This window comes from Choristoneura fumiferana, chromosome 26 (genome assembly GCF_025370935.1).
Source record: "Choristoneura fumiferana chromosome 26, NRCan_CFum_1, whole genome shotgun sequence".
NCBI classification, from domain to species: Eukaryota; Metazoa; Arthropoda; class Insecta; order Lepidoptera; family Tortricidae; genus Choristoneura; species Choristoneura fumiferana.
Genome location: NC_133497.1, coordinates 4,576,620 through 4,596,755, shown reverse-complemented (window position 1 = coordinate 4,596,755; position 20,136 = coordinate 4,576,620). Strand labels below are relative to the sequence as shown.

Genomic DNA, 20,136 nt, shown 5'->3' with positions numbered 1-20,136 from the left:
ACGGATCTGAGAGTTCAAAGTACCCTCATGATAATTCAAAGCCTCCCAGGGCTATGGTGAGGGCTTTGCTCGGGGTTTCTCTGCGGGACAGTTTTCAGAAATGATGATATCCGCAGTAGAACTAAGGTTACCGTAATAGACTGAAGAATTTGAAGTGGCAATGGGCGGGGCACATTGCTCGCAGGACTGATGGCCGATGGGGACAAAAGGTGGTCGAATGGCGTACGCGGACCGGGAGACGAGCTGTCGGTAGCCCTCCAACAAGATGGACCTGGTTAAGATCGCGGGATCGCGGTGGATGCGAAAAGCACAAGACCGATCTGAGTGGAGAGCCCCTATGTCCAGCAGTGGACTGATGAACCCTGTAATGACCAATAGAAATGAAAAAAGAAGAATTAACCAAATAGTGCAGCCATTCTGAAGAGATAGCAAACATGCATTTCTCAATTTATTTCTATATACATATGTATTTTGATTTCAGCAGCAATAGAACAAGTGAAAAGTTATGATGTCAAAGTGGAAATTGACTCCGGGAATTTAAAACAGGAGTCGGACTTTGAAGGTGAAGAAGTAGAATCTTGCTGCTCGATGGCCACCCAAGTATGTATGTTTTTGCAGGCTGCGGTAAGACACGGTACAAAATGAAATCTCATTACAGTGTTATAGACTAACCATCTGTGAATTGAAAAGTTTTAATGTAATGCCCTTATCTATCACACTTGAGAGTAGCGAGGATATTTTGTATCAGTGATGTTACGGAGCTCCGATTCCATTTCCGTTAAGTCGGAACTTCCGTTTGATATTAAACATCCGTTTCGTTTCCGGTTCCGTTACTTTTGAAACGGAAGTTATATCGGATGCCAATGCTTAGCGCGGCGGATGGACATGAGCGGCGTACATCAAAAACAAACAGAGGGCTAATCATGTAACGTTTCTGACACTCGCGATCATAATCTAACTCAGCCAAACTTGCTTGTTTGCCATCCAGTAATAAAAAAAAAATGACAGTTTTTGTATGCGAAAACTATATTTGATTGTGATCGCGAGAGTCCGAAACTTTACCCATAGATCCTCAAGTTTAGTAGACCCACCACCCACTCTGGCTCCGATTCTGTTCCGGTTCCGGTTCCGATTCCGTTTCTGGTTCCGATAAACTAAATTGAAACCATCTGTTCCGCTTTTGGTTCCGATAAAACCACATCCGTTACATCCCTGTTTTGTATGAAGGCGATCACGCAACAAGTTTGCCGCGACTGATATTTGTAGACAGGTACCTATAGAAAATACGCTCGTAACTCACAAGTGTGACAAGGGCCTACATTGTAGTGTAGTATTGCTTGGTCTGATTCACAGATAAAATAAAATTCAACCAGTGTTGTCAGCCAGCCAGGCCGGTCTTAGCCATAGGCGCCCCCGGCGAGTCGTGCCTTTGGCGCCCTTTTAGGTATAATCCACAGAATAACAGGTCGTGTTCGTTCGACATAGACCGCATAGAATACTCATACACTCTAAGGGGCTGTTTCACCATCCATTGATTAGTGTTAACTGAAGGTTAAATGTGATGCCGTCTCTATTTGTTTTGTTCGAATAGACGGAGACGGCACCACATTTAACCGTCAGTTAAAACTAATCAATGGATGGTGAAACAGCCCCTTAGTCTAAGTAGATAAGTCTATATAAAAGTTATTACGCCGAGTCTAGTTTTCCTTTCTTTTTTTTTAGAGGTTTATGCGCATCTTTGTGACTATGCCAGCCTCATTGGGGGACTATGACCACATTCATCTCTAACACTTCCCCAGTTTTCCATAATTAAGAGGTTAAGTTGACTTGGCGCGCGCGGCGCCCTGTTGTACCCTGTGCGCTGTCTTATGCGTTCGTGGGTTAAAAGTGGTACATAGTATCACTTCGTCTAAAAAGTAGCTGATTTAAGTACCTACACAAGTGGTCTAAGAAGCAATTGGTCGCAGGGTTCGAGGATATATATCTATGGATTTTGGTGAAAACTAAAAAAAAACATAGGTTTACTTATGTTGGAGTCGCGACAAGGCTGCGGAATATGAACTCCGCCCGTCGATTTCCAGTTAAAGAATTTTAGATCTCTTGCTACTTAACCATGTACATTTCAATAGAATCTGACAATTTCCTAGACATTTAAGACACCCTAATGTGGGCACACTTTCTCCGTTGATGTGATTATGGTTATAATTTAAAAGGAATCAAAAAATAATAATAGTCACTTTAGCAAGACCCAGGCAAACCGGTGTTCATATTAGTTGGCTAAGTGTCTCGACTTACAGGTTGTCAGATTCTATTGAAATGGAGTTTAGACCAGTTGCTACTCAAACCCAGAAAAGAGGTTAAATAGCGCTCAAATATCCGATCCGATACGCTCATGATTCGATCTGCTCGTGTTTCAGGCGGGACTGAAATGATCCAGGGCGAGGCGGCGCTGCTGGCGCGCTTTCCGAAAGGCTCGGCGCGGCTGCCCACGCGACGGTCACTCTACTCCATCTGCAAGACTTTTGTGTCGCATCTCGACTCACTGCGAGGTGTGACGCCATTTTTGCTTATTTTTTTTTCAGAACTAGGTATAAGTCATGTAATATCAGCGGGATTAAAACATTCATTCATTCTCCTTTTATGCAATCAGTTCATCATGTAGTTGTGTGTAATTAATCACTCACTAAATTCCTATAATTCTAGGTTCTTTATCTTACTCAAAATCACAAGCATTATTGATTTCGACGAAGAAAAACGTCCCCAATTTTCCATACGATTTTTATAATAATAATAATCCATTTATTTCAAACGTATGTCCATAGATGGTTAGTAATGTTAAATCTTACAACTATGTTAGTAGATTTATAAATAATTCCATAACATTAAATACATTATTTTATGCGTACGACCCAAAAAGGTCACAAAGCTGTCAAAAAATTAGGGGCACTTTTTTTTTCGTCCAAATCAATAGTGCTAATGGTTCTAAGTAAAAAGAACACAAAGTTACCTTATTCTAAAAAGTAAATTAAAGCTGCATTTAAAGTGAAAATTCCCATGAATGGATAAATCTTTTATCTTTATTGTTAAAACAAATCTAAAGATAGCAAAAAGTTGTCCACTTTTGTGGTCTACTTTGTTTTATTTTTACCCTTGGGTTGGGTAGTTACTTCTGCTACATCTCACGTCCATTGTATGTTTCCTTCCCTCATCGGGTACGTTCCACTAAACGCCCGCAACGATTGTAAGTTTATAACGCCCTCTGTATGGTTCCAATCCAACTAAGGCACAAAGGGCCTTAAGCCGGAAGTTCGTATCGTACCGTCCCTCTCGCTCTCGTATTAAATAGTATAAGTATCAGAGGGACCGAACGACACGAACTTCGATTTTCTGGTCGTCGCGCGCGAGCGATCACTCGACGTCATAGATGACGTCACTGTTCGTGACCGCGTCGCGCCTCCTTCGCCCCCACAATATTGGCGGGTCAGATTGGGCTTTCACCAAAACGTGGTTGTTATTGGCTTATAAAAATTAAATTATATATCTCTATTTCAGGCAAAAAGATCCCTTCACACAAAGTCCTAGAATCCATGAAGAATTCAAAGTCCACAAAGCTAGCCAACAAGCGAATCTACATGACAGAAAAGTTAGCCCACGTCAACAACATCTGCACATTACTAGAAAACTCAAATGTCACCCCATTCAAGAGTAAAAACAGATCGGGCTATCCTTGTTATTACTGCTGGAAAGTCTGCGAGAACCTACAGGCTTTGAAAGAGCACCAGCACGAAGAACAAAACAAAACTAACATAAAAAGAATAATGAACAAATACACAGTCGACGGTCTGGTTATGTATGTTGATGTTACTAACTTGAAATGCACAATATGCAATAAAGATATGCCAAGTTTAACAGTTCTTAAAGAACATTTAAGTAAAGAGCACAAGAAAGAATGGAGCAATGTCGAAGATAGAGTGTTACCATTCAAATTGAGCGAAGAAAATAACTTTGAGTGTCAAGTCTGTAAGTTCACCTTCGAGACCTTTGGCTCTATAGAACGACATATGAATCAGCATTATAGGAACTATGTGTGCGAAGAGTGTGGTGCTGGATTCGTGAACAAGTTAAGGCTAAAAGTGCATATAAAAACTCTACATGTAGCCGGTAGTTTTCCCTGCATTTCATGCAAGAAGATGTTCACAACGCAACAGAAATACAGAACGCATGTAGACACCGTACACAAAATGCTAAAGAAAAACAAATGTCCGAAATGCCCAGAACGATTCGCTGAATATTTCAAACGGCAGAAGCATATGGTCGAAGTGCACGGCTTGGCACCGTTAAAGTACAAGTGTAATGTATGTGAGAAGACCTATAACAGAAGGTATCACCTCTCTTGTCATATGAAACGGTGTCATTTGGAAGAAAAGGAGATACAGTGTCAGTTTTGTTCGTACATGTGTTATACTAAAGGTGAATTGACTGCTCATTTAGTGAAGCATAACAGTGAGAGAGCGTTTGAGTGTAGTGTGTGTAAGAAGTCGTATGCTAGGAAGAAAACGCTGACGGAGCATATGAGGATACACAATAATGACAGGAGGTTTGCTTGCACTGTGTGTGGGCTGGCGTTTGTGCAGAATTGCAGCTTGAAAGGGCACATCAAAACGCATCATCCTGAATATGTCGTGTAGTGTTAAATTTACTGACAAAATTATACATATCTTGTATGTTTACTTCAAATCTTGCATGGCAAAGACGAAGGGATTAGCCATCTTACTCGCTAAAACTGCTAGTGTTTTCGGGGTGTGTTTGAAAGTCATAATTTTTGTTATTCGTAATCATATTTTTTTTTCCCGCCGAAACCGTAAATTTTTCCGTTCACTATGACCATTTAAACTTTAGGTTAGGTTTGTTTTACAACAATTCTGAACAATTTAATCATACACAGAAAAAAAGGTTATAACAAACAATATTGTCACTACTTGAAAAAAACTCGTACCCCAAAATAGATATTTTTTCTGAGTGAACTTTATGAACATTATCAAGGTTCAATTTTGTTGACATATTGATTTTAGATACGAAATATTTTCAAAGTAGTGACGATATATTATGTAAGTACATACTAGCCGTTACCCGCGGTACCGGTTTTCACTATCCCGCGGGAACTATGCAATTTTCCGGGATAAAAACTATCCTATGTCCTTCCCCGGGACTCAAACTATCTGTAGGTATACCGAATTTCATCTAAATTGGTTCAGCGGTTTAGACCTGATGAAGTAACAAATCAAACAAACAGACTTACAAACTTTCACATTTATTATATTAGTGGGATGACAAATGTAAATTATATGACTTTCAACAATTCGATTTGGGCATTAAAAAAAAATACGATTTTAATTACAAAAAAATTAATAAAAATAGTTTTTTTCATTGCCAAACCCTTGTTTTTGTTACACAGTAGCACTTATTATATTTCCCAAACAACTATCACAAATAAATTCACATTTTGTATGAGAATTTTGAGTTTTTAACTCATAAAACAGATGCAAATGTCATTGTTTATGCATATTTATATTAAATGTATTCTAACTAAATCATGTGAATATACAATTAATGTAAGCGGCCGTTTCCAGTCGCTAGTTATCGCTAGAAATGGTAATAAACCAAATAAGCCGTTTCTAGCCGCTAGACTAGAAATTTTAGTAACCAGCTTCATATCTATAGGTATGCCCGACATGTTGCGAACCATTCTGTGACCCCTTTTCAAGATGAGCTCGAACAGACAGCCAACCAAACGGCAGTTGTTCAAAATATGTCAGGCATACCTTGGCTATTAATAATAAACATTGTTGCTTAGCGATATAAAAAGAGAGTAAGATGTCACAATGCGTACTTTGCACTGTGTAAGTGACTCTAAATTATAATTTGTTTTAAATAAAATTAAAGACATTATATAAAAAAAAAACTATTTATTTCGAAATGACTTGCTAAGGAGGTTATCACACTGCTGCAACATCCCTGCTGTGAGCGATTAACTTAGATTTAATTGGCCTTAGAATCAGGATTTGTATACAAAAATAGCTAGCTAGCTAGTATAGCGGTGAACGTTAAGGAGCTAAGTAAGGTGGCTTGGGGGACAGCGCTGCGGAGGGCGGGTATAGTAGGAATTTTTCGAGATGTCTCGATCTCGTTAACAAGACATTGTATTCTATTGTGCCCTCAACCGCATTATCCTCAGTTTAAAATGAGCGGAAATATAAAATAAAATAGTTCGCTGAAATAACGACGTATTTTAATTTCGTCGCTTACCTAACGTAAAATGCAGCCGCAGTGTGATATAATATAGCAGATAAATACTGAAATTCAGTCTTATATAAAGCGAAGGACAAACATAAGTTGAAGAATTATATTAGTAATATTTAACTTACAATCTAAAGAGATCTACTCCACTAAAATTATATTTGCTTCTACAGAGGGGCTACTACGGAATTCGAAGTTCGTATCGTACTGTCCCTGTCACTCATTTATTAAATAATATAAGTTCGAATTTTGGACTTGTTAGTAAAGGGCCAGGTGTCCCAAAGGCGTCATAATGAAACTGGAGATAGACCAGCCTAATATAGTTAGCATTTCGTCGTTCTGCTGCCTATATTTGGTCAACTCTCATTCCATTGTGACGTGTTTGGCTTCTTAAAAAAATCCAATAGAGAATATTACGCAAAACTCCGCAGGGAGCGACACTAGCACAAAATGTAAACAAACCGCCATGACAATCAGTTCACTTTATAGTTTGTGGCCATGATGGATCATGATACATTTATTAGTTACGAAATATATTTACATTAATAGTAACGATAGAGCTATATTTCCAAAAAAATAATTACAGTAGTTTATGCAACTGTTACGTAATAAGGGACCTTAAAACACGAGTGTGGTTTTATGAAACGAGGTGTACCCGAGTTTCATAAAAGAATCACACGAGTATTTTAAAGCCTAATTACGTAGTTTCATACTTTACTTAATCCACATCGATATATTAAAACCTTCATTGCAACCAGAACTATGTCTGCTTCGTTCGAAATGTTCGAAAAACTCAGAGGTGCGAGCCGGGGTTCGAACCCACGACCCTCTGCTTGAGAGGCGATAGGTCAAACCACTAGGCCACCACGGCTACAACATCCCTGGTATTACACTACAATTGGCTCAACCTTTCTGCCCACGCTTGCGTAACATCCGCTATCCTTCGCAGCACTTCGTTCCTCTCCTGATCGACCTCTACCCGTCTCGCTTCAACGCGCAGACGGGCCAACTCGCGCGCGTGCAGCTGTTTCGCTCGCACCTCGTCCAGCCTGAGCCGACGTCGCTCCAGCGCGGTGATGAGCGGGGTGCGGGGGGGACAGCGGGCGGGAGAGGGGGAATGAGGACGCGGCGATGGCGGCATCACTGGAAAAATATTAAAATGGTAAATTTAAATACACGTAAACATCCCTTTTGACTAGAGGGAAAAGAACGAAGACTCCAAAACCATCATTCGTATTTATTATACGAATATCTTCCCAATCCGCACTGGGCCCGCGTGGGAACTATGGCCCAAGCCCTCTTGTTCTGAGAGGAGGCCTGTGCCCAGCAGTGGGACGTATATAGGCTGGGATGGATATGAATATCTGCTCCGACCGGGGATCGGACCTGGGGGATCTCAGGCACTTGTCTCACCGCCAGCGAGGAAACGATTGGCTATCGACTATTTTCTCGCTCAAGAAACAAACAAAAGATATAAGATCCTGTGTGAGTAAAAGAGACACATATATTAATAGTTGATCGCTGGCTGTTCACACTGTCGGCGAGAACTCGCTCTTAAATCTTTTGTCGCAGCGACAAGAGCTATAAAACTCGCTGAGCTATAGATACTCGCTCAGCGATGTCAGCTTGGCGGCCGCCCCGCACGAGCGAGTCGAGTGGAGCGAGTAATCGCCCGTCGCACGCGAACACTCGCTTACAGCCGAGCGACAAAACTACACTCGCTTCTCGCTGCTCGCCCACTCGTTTCTAGTTACTCGCTCTACTCGCTTCTCGCTTGTCGTCGGCGGTGGGACAAGTGCCTCAAGGTTCGTAGTCAGGTTTTCTAACCACTAGACTAATCAGGTTGTCTATTTATTTATTCATACAGAAATAAAGCCACAATCACGACCTGATGGTAAGGGAAGATTTGTACTAAGATGGAGCACTCTTGCTTAATAAATGCCCATTCACCCTAGATTTGAAGACGGCCAGATTGTACCGATCAGGGAACACAGGAGCTGGCAGAGCATTCCACTCCTCAGCTGTCCGGATAATAAAGGACGAGCGAAAACGCTTTGTATGTAACGTATGTCTTTGGGCGCATATGCTATGCCATATTAATCATCATTGACGTAATGAAAAAAAAATTAAGCAACCCGGTGGGAGTTACCATTACCTCCCCTCACTGCAGAGTGGTGAAACAGAGGACAACACTTCGAAATTTGGTTAAGGGTCCGGCTACACTTTCAACCATTCACTTTCACTTCACTTTCACTTTGCTCAAGAATTTTAGTATCAGAGTGCGACGCCAAAACAAAGTAAATTTGTTTTGTCACAGTCATGTTCGCTAAAATACAATGTTTTCATCACATTTGCTATTTCGTCACAAGCAGGCTACCTGTGGTCCTGCTGCCATATCAAACCTCGACCCTCGACTGCGCAATGACTCATGCCTGTCATGACAAGTGGTCGGTAAATCGAGTCATTGCATGCGTACTAATTTTCTTGTCGTGAAGCCCAAGGTTGGTCAATGAGTCAATGCCCGTGCTGATGGCGCTGCGCGCGCTGGCCCACACGCACACGCACGTGAGGCGCGTGCTGGGGGAGGGGGAGGGCGGCGCTGCCTAAGGTATCGCCAATATTTGGAACAATTATATTTTATCTTTTAGAAATATAAAATTTTACTCGCAAATGTGATGAAAAAAAAAAATTTATGTCGCACGGGCGGTACTAGAAATACGAACATCGACTCATTAAAGCCCTCAGTCTTCGACTTCGGACATCTAATAGACTCTCGTTCGTAATTCCTTATTTATCGCCCTTACGACACAATGTACTATTACAGTATGGCGTACTGTAAATATATTGTTAAATGTATGTGCTTATATTAATAAATAAATAAATAAAAAAATTATACTTGCGCAAATTCCAATGAGGGTTTTCCGACAGGCAAAAAAATACTAGATGGCGTTAGTATCGTGAGATCCGTTTGACGTTTCAGTCTTGCGATTGGCTCATTTAGTTTTTTTAACCAATCAAGAGCGCGACGCAAATGTCAAAGTTCTCAAACTAACCTCACGATATTAGCGCCAACTGGTCTGTCATGAAAACAAGCATGCGTCAGCGTTAACACGGTAAAACCGTATACCACACAATGAGGGCTATCGCGAATGAGTTCGCCGCTAGAGGCGCTAGTGTAGCGTGAGGTCTCCGAAATGTCAAATCTCATAGTTTTTGGGCGAGCTACGCGGGTTTATTTATAATAAGAAATTTTTTGTGAATATTTTGCATAACCTGAAATTAATTATGGCAATTATGCATTACGGGGCAATGAATGTCTGTGTTTTGAGACAGTTTTGTCTTTCGGAAACTTTTGTCCTACCTTTTTTCCGAACAAAACGGGACTAAGCAACACTGTGGTTGCTGGATATTTTTATGGTACGGTTTTAAAGTGTTTTAAATATGATTTTAATCTAAACTTTGTTTTAACGCCCGTAATAACAGACTCTGAAAGCCACACTTAAAAACCTCACGCAACAGTGCGCCATCTAGTGAGACAAAAAACGATAGCCCTCATTGGCTTTTGGACGACATACAGTTTTTGTGCCAATTTTTGCACAAGCCGTTTTGCGCATGGAAGTCATTATGTGTACCCGGGCCTTTAAAACTAAGTATTATAGTGAAAAAACTCAAACTCACCGTATTTATCAGGGATGAAATCAAAAGGGTCATCACTCTTCATCGATTGAGAATCATCAACACCCTCACTCCACCGTGTCTGAGTATCATTGAGCATAGACTCTTGTTGAGCCAATGACTCAGATTTTAGTTGAGTCTGTTGAGCTTGCGGGTCAAGCAGGGATTCATTCCATTGATTTTGTGGAATGTTATTAGCAAAATCACTCCATTGAGTTTGAGTTTCCTGAGTATTCAGTCTGGACTCAGATTGAGTCTCGTTTACTGTGGACTCAAAGTGTGGAGTATCATTTATTGTGCACTCAAACTGTTGAGTATCATCTAGAAGAAACTCAGCCTGTTCATTTTCAGTCGGTTGCGGCATTATTCGCGGAGGATCTATTCTGGTTCTCTGAAAAATAAAAACAAAAAAATATTAAAAAGGGAAAAATAACTTAAAACTGTACATTTATAGTACGGATATAAATCAAAATATATTTCTGTGCGCACAACATCATGATCAAGATCAGTTAGAAGTCGAACTGTGTGTGTTTATATGTGTTACTTTTTCATGTAAAAACAGCTCAACAGCTCAAAACCAAACAAGTGCAAACTCAAACGCTAAGTCTAGGAACATTAAATGTTGAAAAGCTATTCTTCATACAGCATAAATGAAAACCAAGATGTTAGTATACAATCAATGGGATCCATATCCAGATACGATTGCTCACGGAAATGACTCCACACGAAAATTCTAGTACAGATAGCGCGCGAGTTGAATGCAGTCGGGGCCTGAGGTGAAGGGCGGGAGCCTCTCCCCCCGCTATCCACACGCCTCCCCTCAGTCGCCTTTAGTGTAGTGCTGTCCTTGACAGCTGTACACATATCGATCGCGTTAAAACTCATATTGCACCCCATATTTTTTTTTTAATGACTGATCCGAATTCCTTTCAGTTTTTTTTTGTTGACGGTTTAATCATACATAATTATGTGTTTAAAGCGCGAAAGTTAAAAAAATAATAACATAATGCTAAAATTAAAATAATATTTCTTTTACAAATTTATCGACATACCTTCTGTATGTCGATAAATTCGTCAGCATTAATTCTAATAAGGTCGCAACACTATCGCATTCCTGAGCTCTGCATCCAACTCGCGCGCAATCTGTAAGTAAAATCAGCGTTATGCTGACGGTTTCCAAATACAAAAACAGCACAAAAGTTTTCTTACCTTAGTATATGTTCCTTCCAAATATTCCGCTATACCATTGGTGCTTTTCCATCCTCCACACTGCTTCAGCAACACTGCATCAGCTCCCGACTGGGCCAGGAGACAAGCAGATGTTCTCCGCAAGCAGTGACCAGTATAAGTCTCAGGGTTTGGCAAGTTCAAGAACTGAGCTATCTTTTTGGGAAACTCGCTGAGCTTCTGTTTACCAATAGCTTGCCTCGTGCACTTCCCTTGCTGGTAGTTAATGAAGAACCTATCAAGCTCCGTGTCAGGAGGCCTTAGAGCTTGATACTTTTCAACTATCTTTACATATTCGTCTCTGATTACGAATGACCGTTCCAACTTTGATGGTGAACTAGAGGAGTATAAGTTGACTAGCATTGCTTGGTCAGAATGCTTCTGGACATCTTCTGGCCTTATTCTGATGAGTTCAGCTGCACGACAAGCTCCGCATATCCCGAACACTAAGCCCACCTGTGAACAAGTTTTTATTTTGTCTCTTATTAACAAGGCTTTAGTATGCCAAATGTGACTATGTCAGCCTCATGGGGAGCCTCAGTTATATACACCACACTACAGATATTACGTTCTTCCTTGCACTGAAACCACGTCTCTGGATGCAAAGGCCTGTCTAATGAATCTGTAAATCAGCATTGCTTTTTCTGAACGCGGTCGACTTAGAATTACATTTACACCTTCATTGAACAAGCCCATACCATACAAATACCTGTCTCTAATGTCCTTAATTCTGATCACATTCCAAAAGAAAATGAATAAGGTCTTCAGTCTTATTACAACCTATACACAAAGGTGATTTTACAACTCATGTGACCAGACACCACACACGAAAAGCCCACATTACTTAGCATTATTAGCTAAAGTTACTTTTAACATTACTTAGCATTTTAGTTCTTTTAATGCAGAAGTAAATAGGTTGGAGTTCATTGATACAACTCCCGCAATGTAATACCCAAATCAATGAGGGCTATTGCATATGAATTCGCCGCTAGAGGCGCTAGTGTAGCGTGAGGTCTTCGAAATGTCATATCTCTATCTAGTTTTTGGGTGAGCTACGCGGGTTTATTTATAATTAGAATATTTTTTGTGAATATTTTACATTACCTGAAATTAATTATGCGTTACCGGGCAATTAATGTCTGTGTTTTGAGACAGTTTTGTCTTTCGGAAACTTTGTCCTCCCTTTTTTTTCCGAACAAAACGGGACAACGCAACATTGTGGTTGCTCAATATTTTTATGGTACGGTTTTAAGGTGTATTAAATATGATTTTATTCTAATCTTTGTTTTCACAACCGTAATAACAGACTTTGAATTGAAAGCCACACTTAAAACCTCACGCAATCTAGAAAGACGAAAAACGATAGCCCTCATTACAAGTTGTTGAGAGAAATGATTGGGGGAAAACAAGCAGGTGGGTCAACTGAAAGCTGGAAATGTTGCCAGCACTTTGAAAAATGAGTAGTGGGACTATTCCTTTTTTTAGAAAGAAAGAAAGAAAGGTTTATTTTGGCTCCATAAGTACCACCTAAAACTAAGACTAAAACTAGCACTAAAACTATGTTACTTGGTGACACAACAGGATACCAAAAAGGGTCTCCACTCAGCATGTGTTGCCGCACATTATGTGCAGTAATGCTGGTATTCTGTGGAGCCCAAATAAAACTGACCTGTGATTGACCCCATCTCACCTGATGAAAAGTGTAGATGAGGCCAAAGTTGTAACTTACTGATCAGGTAACAACCTATTCACTACAGCTTTGAAGAGCCCTAGGTCGTGTTTGATCATGGGAGCAAAACCCATTCCTAAACAGTTCATATTATAAACGATGAAGCAAACATCTTTGTGTGGACCAATGGAATCCATACTAATATTATGAATGCAAAAGTGTGTTTTTATGTTTGTCCGTCTTTTATGTCAAAATGGAGCAAAAAAACTGACATGATTTTGACAAATGCACAGTTTGAAGATCCACACGGACAAAGCCTTGGGTCAAAGCTAGTACTAACTACATAAGGGTGAACACGCGCCCCCCACCTGGATGCCTGTAAGTAAAATGAAGATGGAGATTTATTCTTATTTAGATCAACCTAAACGTTTTTACAACAAAATGTTGTTGCAAGTTGTAACATGTGTACTTTGTGAAAAAAATTACACGAACAACCGCCTGCTATAAATACTACTTACTTTTATAACAAGATAAATCTCGTCAGGCGCTTCTTCTAAGAAAGTCTCCACATTTTCTGCTGTAAAAACATTAGATTTTTTTGATTTATGCCCTTTAGCTTGACTCTTGAGGAACATCAATAATTTAGGATAGCCATTAATAAGGACATTATGATTCGCGCTGAGTGTAGCTCGCAGCATGGAGTAAGTCACCCAAAGGGTGGACGCTTGCTTCTTTTTAGCCTGCTCTTTGAAATACGCCAGAAGTACAGGCTCCGAAAAATTTTTAGCGCCTACTGAAGTCCACCATTCCATAAACGATTCGTATGCCTTTAAATATATATCTCTTGATTTCGCAGGCAAGTTATCCATTCTTGTTGCGCTCTTTTCACCTTCTTGCAATGATTCTTCTTCACCGATAGAAGAGTCCATTTTCGTGAAATTAAAATGTGAATAATCCGCGTTAAAAGTAGCTAGAGTTTTTTGTATTGTCTACTGCGCTTCTCACTCATGTTTCAGTGAAAATCATGATAGGAAATACAGCAATCAATGGTCAATTCAAAATAAATAATGAGGAAAGGAAACGTCATATTGACGAGATAAGCCGTAAGCGTCCTCCCTCTTCCTCATAAAATTTAAAAAGTTTTTGAATTTATTATCTATAGTCTGGCATCTAGCCTTTCTAGCCAATCGAAAAAGTAAATTGAATATCAAGTAAAATTAATGAATTCCGATAATGCTTTATATTGGTATTGTCAATTTATTTTATAATCTATTTATTTGCAATATTTCCAACAGTAGTAATTTAACCTCAAGTTCTAATCCGTATTTTAATTATAGGGGGATTCCTAGTGATGAAACTGGCAACTCAAACTGTTTTTTTTTTCATTCTTAGTTTCTACAGCCATAGGTGATTTGGCCATACTACTTTTTCTTCAGCAAATATAGTGAATCTTTATTTAGATTGTGGTCAAATTGTGGTCCAAACCAGAACTTTCGTCACTTGTCGTAACCACAATAATAAATGGGCATCACAGAATAGTACATTTCCCAAAACAAAGGCGTCACCGGGTCAGATAAATATAAACAATATACATTATTTGTCAGTTTTTTTATTACTATGACGATGATGCTGATTGTAGTCCTGTTATCCCACACTAGGGACATAGGGCTCGTAGAAAAGTTTTCCATTTGGCCGTCTTCTGCCAGTAGATTGCCAACGGAGACCCTGCTTGGGCATGTGGTTATTCGACCATCGAAGCGCCATCCATAGCCAGTTCCTTGTCCGAATTTCTTGGGTTACTGATTTCTAGCCAGTCTTTGCCACAGTTTTGCGTTTGAGATAGTTCGTGGCTAAAAAATTCCGGAATGCGCCTCAAGCATTATTTTGCATATATATCGAATAAAAACAAATACACGAACACAGCTATGTTTATGCTCTCGATTTAAAACGTGTATCAAATTCAAACCGTTTATTCTGTAAATAGGCCGCAATGGTATGGCCTCATTTACACGTTTTTTTTAAACTACCAGCGCTTCCGGAAATCTATATTTTTTATCTATCCTATTTATAATTTGCTAATATCCTACGAATATCATAAATGTGAAAGTTTCTGAAAATGTTTGGAGGTTTGGATGTTTAAAAGAATAACAGCTGAACGGATTTACATGAAACTTGGCGTGCAGATAGACAAAGATCTGCATTGAGACATACGATACTTGATATCCAGGTAATGCGTTCCCTCGGGATCATATTTTAAGTTTAAACAAGAATAGAGGGCGCTGTCCAAGAACGGTAACGTACGTACCTCGGCTCATTAGATGATGTTAACTTCGTTTGCAATCAATAGATGGCGTTGTGCGAGAGAACATTGTCCTTTCAAATGTGTTTCAAATTGTTACCGAAACTTTTTTCAAGCCAAACTCTAAGTCTAAATCATTTAATTTTTGGTAACAAGAATCGTGTAAATGAACGGTTGTCGTTGTATATTTAAAAAATTGCACGGGCATAATTTACAACAGTTCAGTTATGACGGCATTAAGCCATATATAAAATCAATGCCACATCACACCCCTATTAGTTGTCAGTCTTTCAAGAAAAGTCATCGCTACGTCTGCAATACCCTTTAGCACAGCATTGCACGCGGCCTTGGCCTCTACCCGTCTCGCTTCAACCTTGATCCACTCCATCTGTCGCTTGTGTTCTTCTCTTTCTCGCTCCTCGTCTCTTTTAAGTTGGCGATTTAATAGTTCCATTATTAGGTTTATTCTCGGTCTGGGGCGACGTCGGAAGGCGGGCCGCGGGGAAGGAAGCTGCGACGGTCGTGGTGGTACTGAAAATGTTTTTTTTTTTCAATTCAAGTTTCTTTTACATGCTACTTGGCGCTAGTATCGTAAGGTCTGACCACTTTATTTGTGCCACGTTTGTAAGCGACCGGTTGCCAAAAACAAAAAAAGTCGAAGTTGATTGGTTGAATAACTGCAACTCTGTAACGTCAACAGGATACTAACGCCATCTAGCGATATTTCGCCTGCTAATAAACCCTCATTCTCATGTTTTTAGGCTGTATAAATTGTTTTTTATGCTCTAGTGCATAAAGTAAAATATTTGAGTAAGATCAAAGCAAACAAGCGCTAACAGCCACAAAATTAAAGTTTTTATAAAAATTTTGCTATGTGCGAGTTTTCAGCGAGGAACATTCGATCTATCTATCTACCTTTTCACCTTTTTCTTCAGGGTGGAAATGGCTTACAAAGAAATAACATAAAGCAGTTAGACTGAGCAAGCGGCTAACCTAACCTAATCAACAAAAGTTTGAAAACCCCCCACTTTGTCACTTCAAAGTTCAATATCTCAAAAACGGCTCAGAACCATCGCTAGAAAACCAGATCTCAAATAAAATAAAACCGCATTCAAATCGGTCCACCCGTTTAAGAGCTACGGTGCCACAGACAGACACACATAGCGGTCAAACTTATAACACCCCTCTTTTTGCGTCGGAGGTTAAAAACCAATCTCAGGCAAGGTAACGTCAAACGGACCTCACGATACTAACGCCATCTAGCGACATTTCGCCTCTGTGAAAACCCTCATTTTAACCGTACCTTAACAAAAACTTTGGCAAACCTTTAACATCAATGAAGTCGAATGGGATATCGCTCGCCGCTCTTTTCACCTCGACATTCACCCCCGAGCCTGCGTAAGGGCAGACTGCTCTGATTTCTGGAAAATAAAAATACAGTTTGGTGACACTGCACCAGCGGTGGGCAACCCGTCGCCCGTGACTTTATAAATAAAAGTTTACCTACATACATTAATGAATAAATACTTGGGCAAAATTTAAAAAGATAACAATGCACATAATAAAGCTGCAAACCTGGAAGGTAAGATACAACAAATACCAATAACTGGATCTAATAATTCATACAAAACTTCGAATTTAAACTTTAACATATTATTATTGTTACTTTTTTTTAACAATGCATAAATGCAAACCTGGAAGGTTAATAATTCATACGAAATTATCAAAAACACAGTTGCATTTGTGCTGAATTATTTTGACTCATCGTTTGACCACGCAATCCTCGATTTATCCACGTGGCTTTAGCCACAAACGTTCCACTCACTTTTGGAAAAGAAAAAGAACACTTCTATTTTGAAGTACTTGTTTAGACTTTTAATAAAATTCAAGTAATATGTTTTTTGCAGCCCGTAATATAATATGTCCCACTGGTGGGCAAAGGCCTCCCCTTTCCTCCACCACTCTTGCGTATCCTAGTAAAGGGTGTAAAGTTGTGATTGAAAAAATTACCCTTCTGAACTCCATCAAATCTGAAGTAGTGGACAACCTGAGAGTAGTTTTCCGGAAACAATGTCCCGTGTACTTCTCAGGGTTCGGCAACTTCAGATACTCTGCTATCCTCCTCGGATACTTCTGTATGTTATTCCTTCCAATAACTTGGTGTCTGCACTTGCCTAGATTATAACGGATGAAGAATCTGTCCGTCTTCATGTTTTTCGGTCTTAGTGCTAAGTATTTCTCAACTATTTCAACATCTTTGTTGAGGATCATAAATGATCTTGCTTGTTTTGATGGTGATGCCATTATGTTTACTATTAACATTTGGTCTGAGTGCTTTTGGATGTCCGCAACTCGAATATTTATCATTTCGATGATCTGACATGAGCCATTTATTCCAAAAATCAAGGCAACCTGTAACATATAAAATTATAAATGAAACAACAATATATTTGGGTGAGGCTCTGAAGTGTTTCAACCACTGTTTCCCGAGAATTAGGAAAACAGACTAATAATATGTTTGTCAGCTAAAAATCCGAATCATCCAATTAGTTTGTTGTCATATGCTTATTATTTTCGTAACACATGGGAAAAGTGGTTGAAACATTTCAGAGCCCCATCCATTTCTCAAGAAGACATTACAGCCTGTTGTTGGTTCAATCTTGCGTAGCCACTTTCAGCTCTTACTGGTCGAGACCAATTTAGCCAGCCTTCTTCTCAACTCGGGGTGTGTTCAATTATTATGTAACACAATTTATGAAGATTTTTGACCTTCCATCCCCCTCATGTAATGCGCCGTAACGTTTTTCTCATTTATATATATTTTTTTTTAAACAGCTGTCTGACATACCTACCTTCATAGCAAGATAGATGTGGTCCGGTGCTTCTTTTAAAAAAGTCTCAACTTCTGAAGCAGTAAACACTCTAGACTTCTGCGATATGTATCCACGAGATTGTTGCTTAATAAAAGCCGTTAAATTGGAGTATTTAGCAATATGAATATTCTTTTTAGCACTCAGCGTCGCTTTCAACATAGAATACACAGCCCAAAGAGTAGAAGGAAGTTTAGCTTTTGCTAACTCTTTAAAATAATCTAGAAAAACTTCTTCCGAAAATGACTTCACGCCATGTAGCTTTTTCCACTTCATAAAATTTACGTATTTTTGAATGTAACCACGTCTTGATTTTGAAGGCAAATTCAACATCGCAATTTTCGCATCACTGGCTGCACCTCCTGGATTTAATGATTCGTCTTCACTCGATGAACTCATTTTCTAATTATATAAATACAATTTTAATTATTATTATTATTTTAGTAAGGCTGCCGCTCCACTGAGGCGGAGCCGAGCGGATCGGAGAAACGTGTAAGGATCAACCAATCATATTAGTTGAATCCACATCATCTCGTCTCCGCCTCATTAACATCAGACGTGTAGGGATTGCTCGATACCTCTCCGTCTCAGTGGAGCCGCAGCGTAAAGCAGTATTTGGTTGGTATTTTCTTTCAACTTCAACTTTTTGCTTGGCAGGGTATTTTCTTTTCTGCTGTATCTATTTATAACTAAATATTTTTGTTTATTTCCTTATCTGTCTGACAGTTCTCAGCATAGAGTAACTTCTCACTTTCTCAGTTCGCCTGTCAAGACGAGAGTTACCATTATCATAATGGTAATAATCCCCGAAAAAAGCAGAAATCACAAAAAAATTCAATGGATGCAATGATTGAAGGGCATTTAGCTTGGTACAAAATTTCTCTATCTCTCTCTCTCTTCTCTTGCTCATTTTGTTGCAGCATGTGTTAGTCTACTTTTAATGCCATATACGCAGCTCAACGCAACAACTCAACGCTCGCCAACAAGGCTCCGAGCAACACACTCAAGCAACTGGCACCTGCAAGCGCCCACATGACGCACAGACTGCACGCACTCCATCGCCGACCTCCGGTCTAAAAAAGGGGGGCTGATGTAGCGACTCCTAGCGCCATCTAGTGAACAACAATAGAAACTCCGACCATGTTCTACATCGCGCTATCGAAGTTTCTCAACGCGGTTGCATATATCCGACGCCTCCTTCGTACTTCGGTCCCCAGGCATAACACCTGCCTGGAGAGAGATCTCTCTATTGGAGCCTCCCACCACAGTTTCAATATGTCCAATAGATTTAATTAGCAAAAAGAAAAGTAAGGTTTTTCGTACAAGCCTATGGAATTGCCTAAATTCAACTTTAATTTATTTAAAATAAACTCTTTATGAGCTATGCCACAGAATAGATAATAGTATAAGTATGTACAGTAGGAAATTCGTCGAAGAACTAAGGAAAAAATATGCAAGTTAAAGTGGCAATGAGCGGGCCACATTGCTCGAATAGCAGATAACCGTTGGGGGAGTAAAGTTCTCGAGTGGCGACCGCGAACCGGAAGACGAAGCGTTGGCAGGCCTCCCAATAGGTGGACTGACGACATCGTGAGAATTGCGGGTAACCGGTGGATGCAAGTGGCAAAACGGCCAAAAAGGAGTCCTTTGTTCAGCAGTGGTGGACGTCTTCTGTCTGGCTGATGATGATAATGAAACTCGTTAGTCGTCCACATAACATACACATGATATGGCTTGAATCCACAAAAACAAACATGAAAACAAAAATGCATCTAAGTACCACTATTCTTAATATGATGGGTTTATTTGCAAATAGTACCTATGCGCTACGGGTAGGTACTGTAGGAACTAGGCTGTATACCGCTGGCAGGTGGTAAAACTGACCACCTGGCAGGTTAGATTAACCTAGTTTTGTATAAAAGGATAGGATTTTTATATTGTTTTTCTAGAATTTGACTTTAAAACCGATTGACAGCGGTATACATGCCGGGAGCGCAGATTGCTCCCGATAGCCTAAGCGGCTGGTGCCATTTTATGTAAATCTATTTATAAGTACTACTACTACTAAAATATAATTCATTAATGATTGAAGAAGTTAT

General features: G+C 39.7%; 3 protein-coding genes across 4 annotated transcripts in view; 1 reads left to right on the top strand and 2 right to left on the bottom strand.

Annotated features, from left to right (window-relative positions):
* Nucleotides 1–5,961, top strand: part of LOC141442963 (zinc finger Y-chromosomal protein-like) — a 91,533-nt gene extending 85,572 nt beyond the window's left edge. For both annotated transcript variants that reach the window (XM_074108175.1, XM_074108174.1), the window contains exons 4-5: nt 2,418–2,549; nt 3,553–5,961. In XM_074108175.1, coding sequence (XP_073964276.1) covers nt 2,418–2,549; nt 3,553–4,688 — 1,268 coding nt within the window. In that variant the 3' untranslated portion in view covers nt 4,689–5,961. The remainder of the gene's footprint in view (nt 1–2,417; nt 2,550–3,552) is intronic.
* On the bottom strand, nt 5,954–13,998 carry LOC141442965 (uncharacterized). The gene is made up of 4 exons (XM_074108176.1): nt 13,387–13,998; nt 11,182–11,655; nt 9,976–10,363; nt 5,954–7,440 (listed from the first exon to the last, which is right to left on the bottom strand). The coding sequence occupies exons 1-4, from the start codon at nt 13,795–13,797 to the stop codon at nt 7,190–7,192; spliced, it is 1,524 nt and encodes a 507-aa protein (XP_073964277.1). The 5' UTR covers nt 13,798–13,998; the 3' UTR covers nt 5,954–7,189.
* A 477-nt stretch (nt 13,999–14,475) lies between these two features.
* LOC141442593 (uncharacterized) lies at nt 14,476–18,810 on the bottom strand. The gene is made up of 5 exons (XM_074107612.1): nt 18,616–18,810; nt 18,020–18,439; nt 17,178–17,579; nt 16,493–16,588; nt 14,476–15,698 (listed from the first exon to the last, which is right to left on the bottom strand). Exons 2-4 carry the CDS (start codon nt 18,434–18,436, stop codon nt 16,550–16,552), a joined length of 858 nt encoding a protein of 285 aa, XP_073963713.1. The 5' UTR covers nt 18,437–18,439; nt 18,616–18,810; the 3' UTR covers nt 14,476–15,698; nt 16,493–16,549.
* Nucleotides 18,811–20,136: the final 1,326 nt, after the last annotated feature.

Excerpts from the sequence above, each read along its gene's own strand:
- LOC141442965 (XM_074108176.1), bottom strand. The coding sequence starts at position 13,797 with ATGGACTCTTCTATCGGTGAAGAAGAATCATTGCAAGAAGGTGAAAAG. Across the intron at positions 11,656-13,386 it reads AGATTTATCTTGTTATAAAA|GTGGGCTTAGTGTTCGGGAT; the intron begins GTAAGTAGTATT and ends ACTTGTTCACAG. Across the intron at positions 10,364-11,181 it reads TGGAAGGAACATATACTAAG|AGAACCAGAATAGATCCTCC; the intron begins GTAAGAAAACTT and ends TTTATTTTTCAG.
- LOC141442593 (XM_074107612.1), bottom strand. The coding sequence starts at position 18,436 with ATGAGTTCATCGAGTGAAGACGAATCATTAAATCCAGGAGGTGCAGCC. Across the intron at positions 17,580-18,019 it reads ACATCTATCTTGCTATGAAG|GTTGCCTTGATTTTTGGAAT; the intron begins GTAGGTATGTCA and ends TATATGTTACAG. Across the intron at positions 16,589-17,177 it reads ATTTGATGGAGTTCAGAAGG|AAATCAGAGCAGTCTGCCCT; the intron begins GTAATTTTTTCA and ends TTTATTTTCCAG.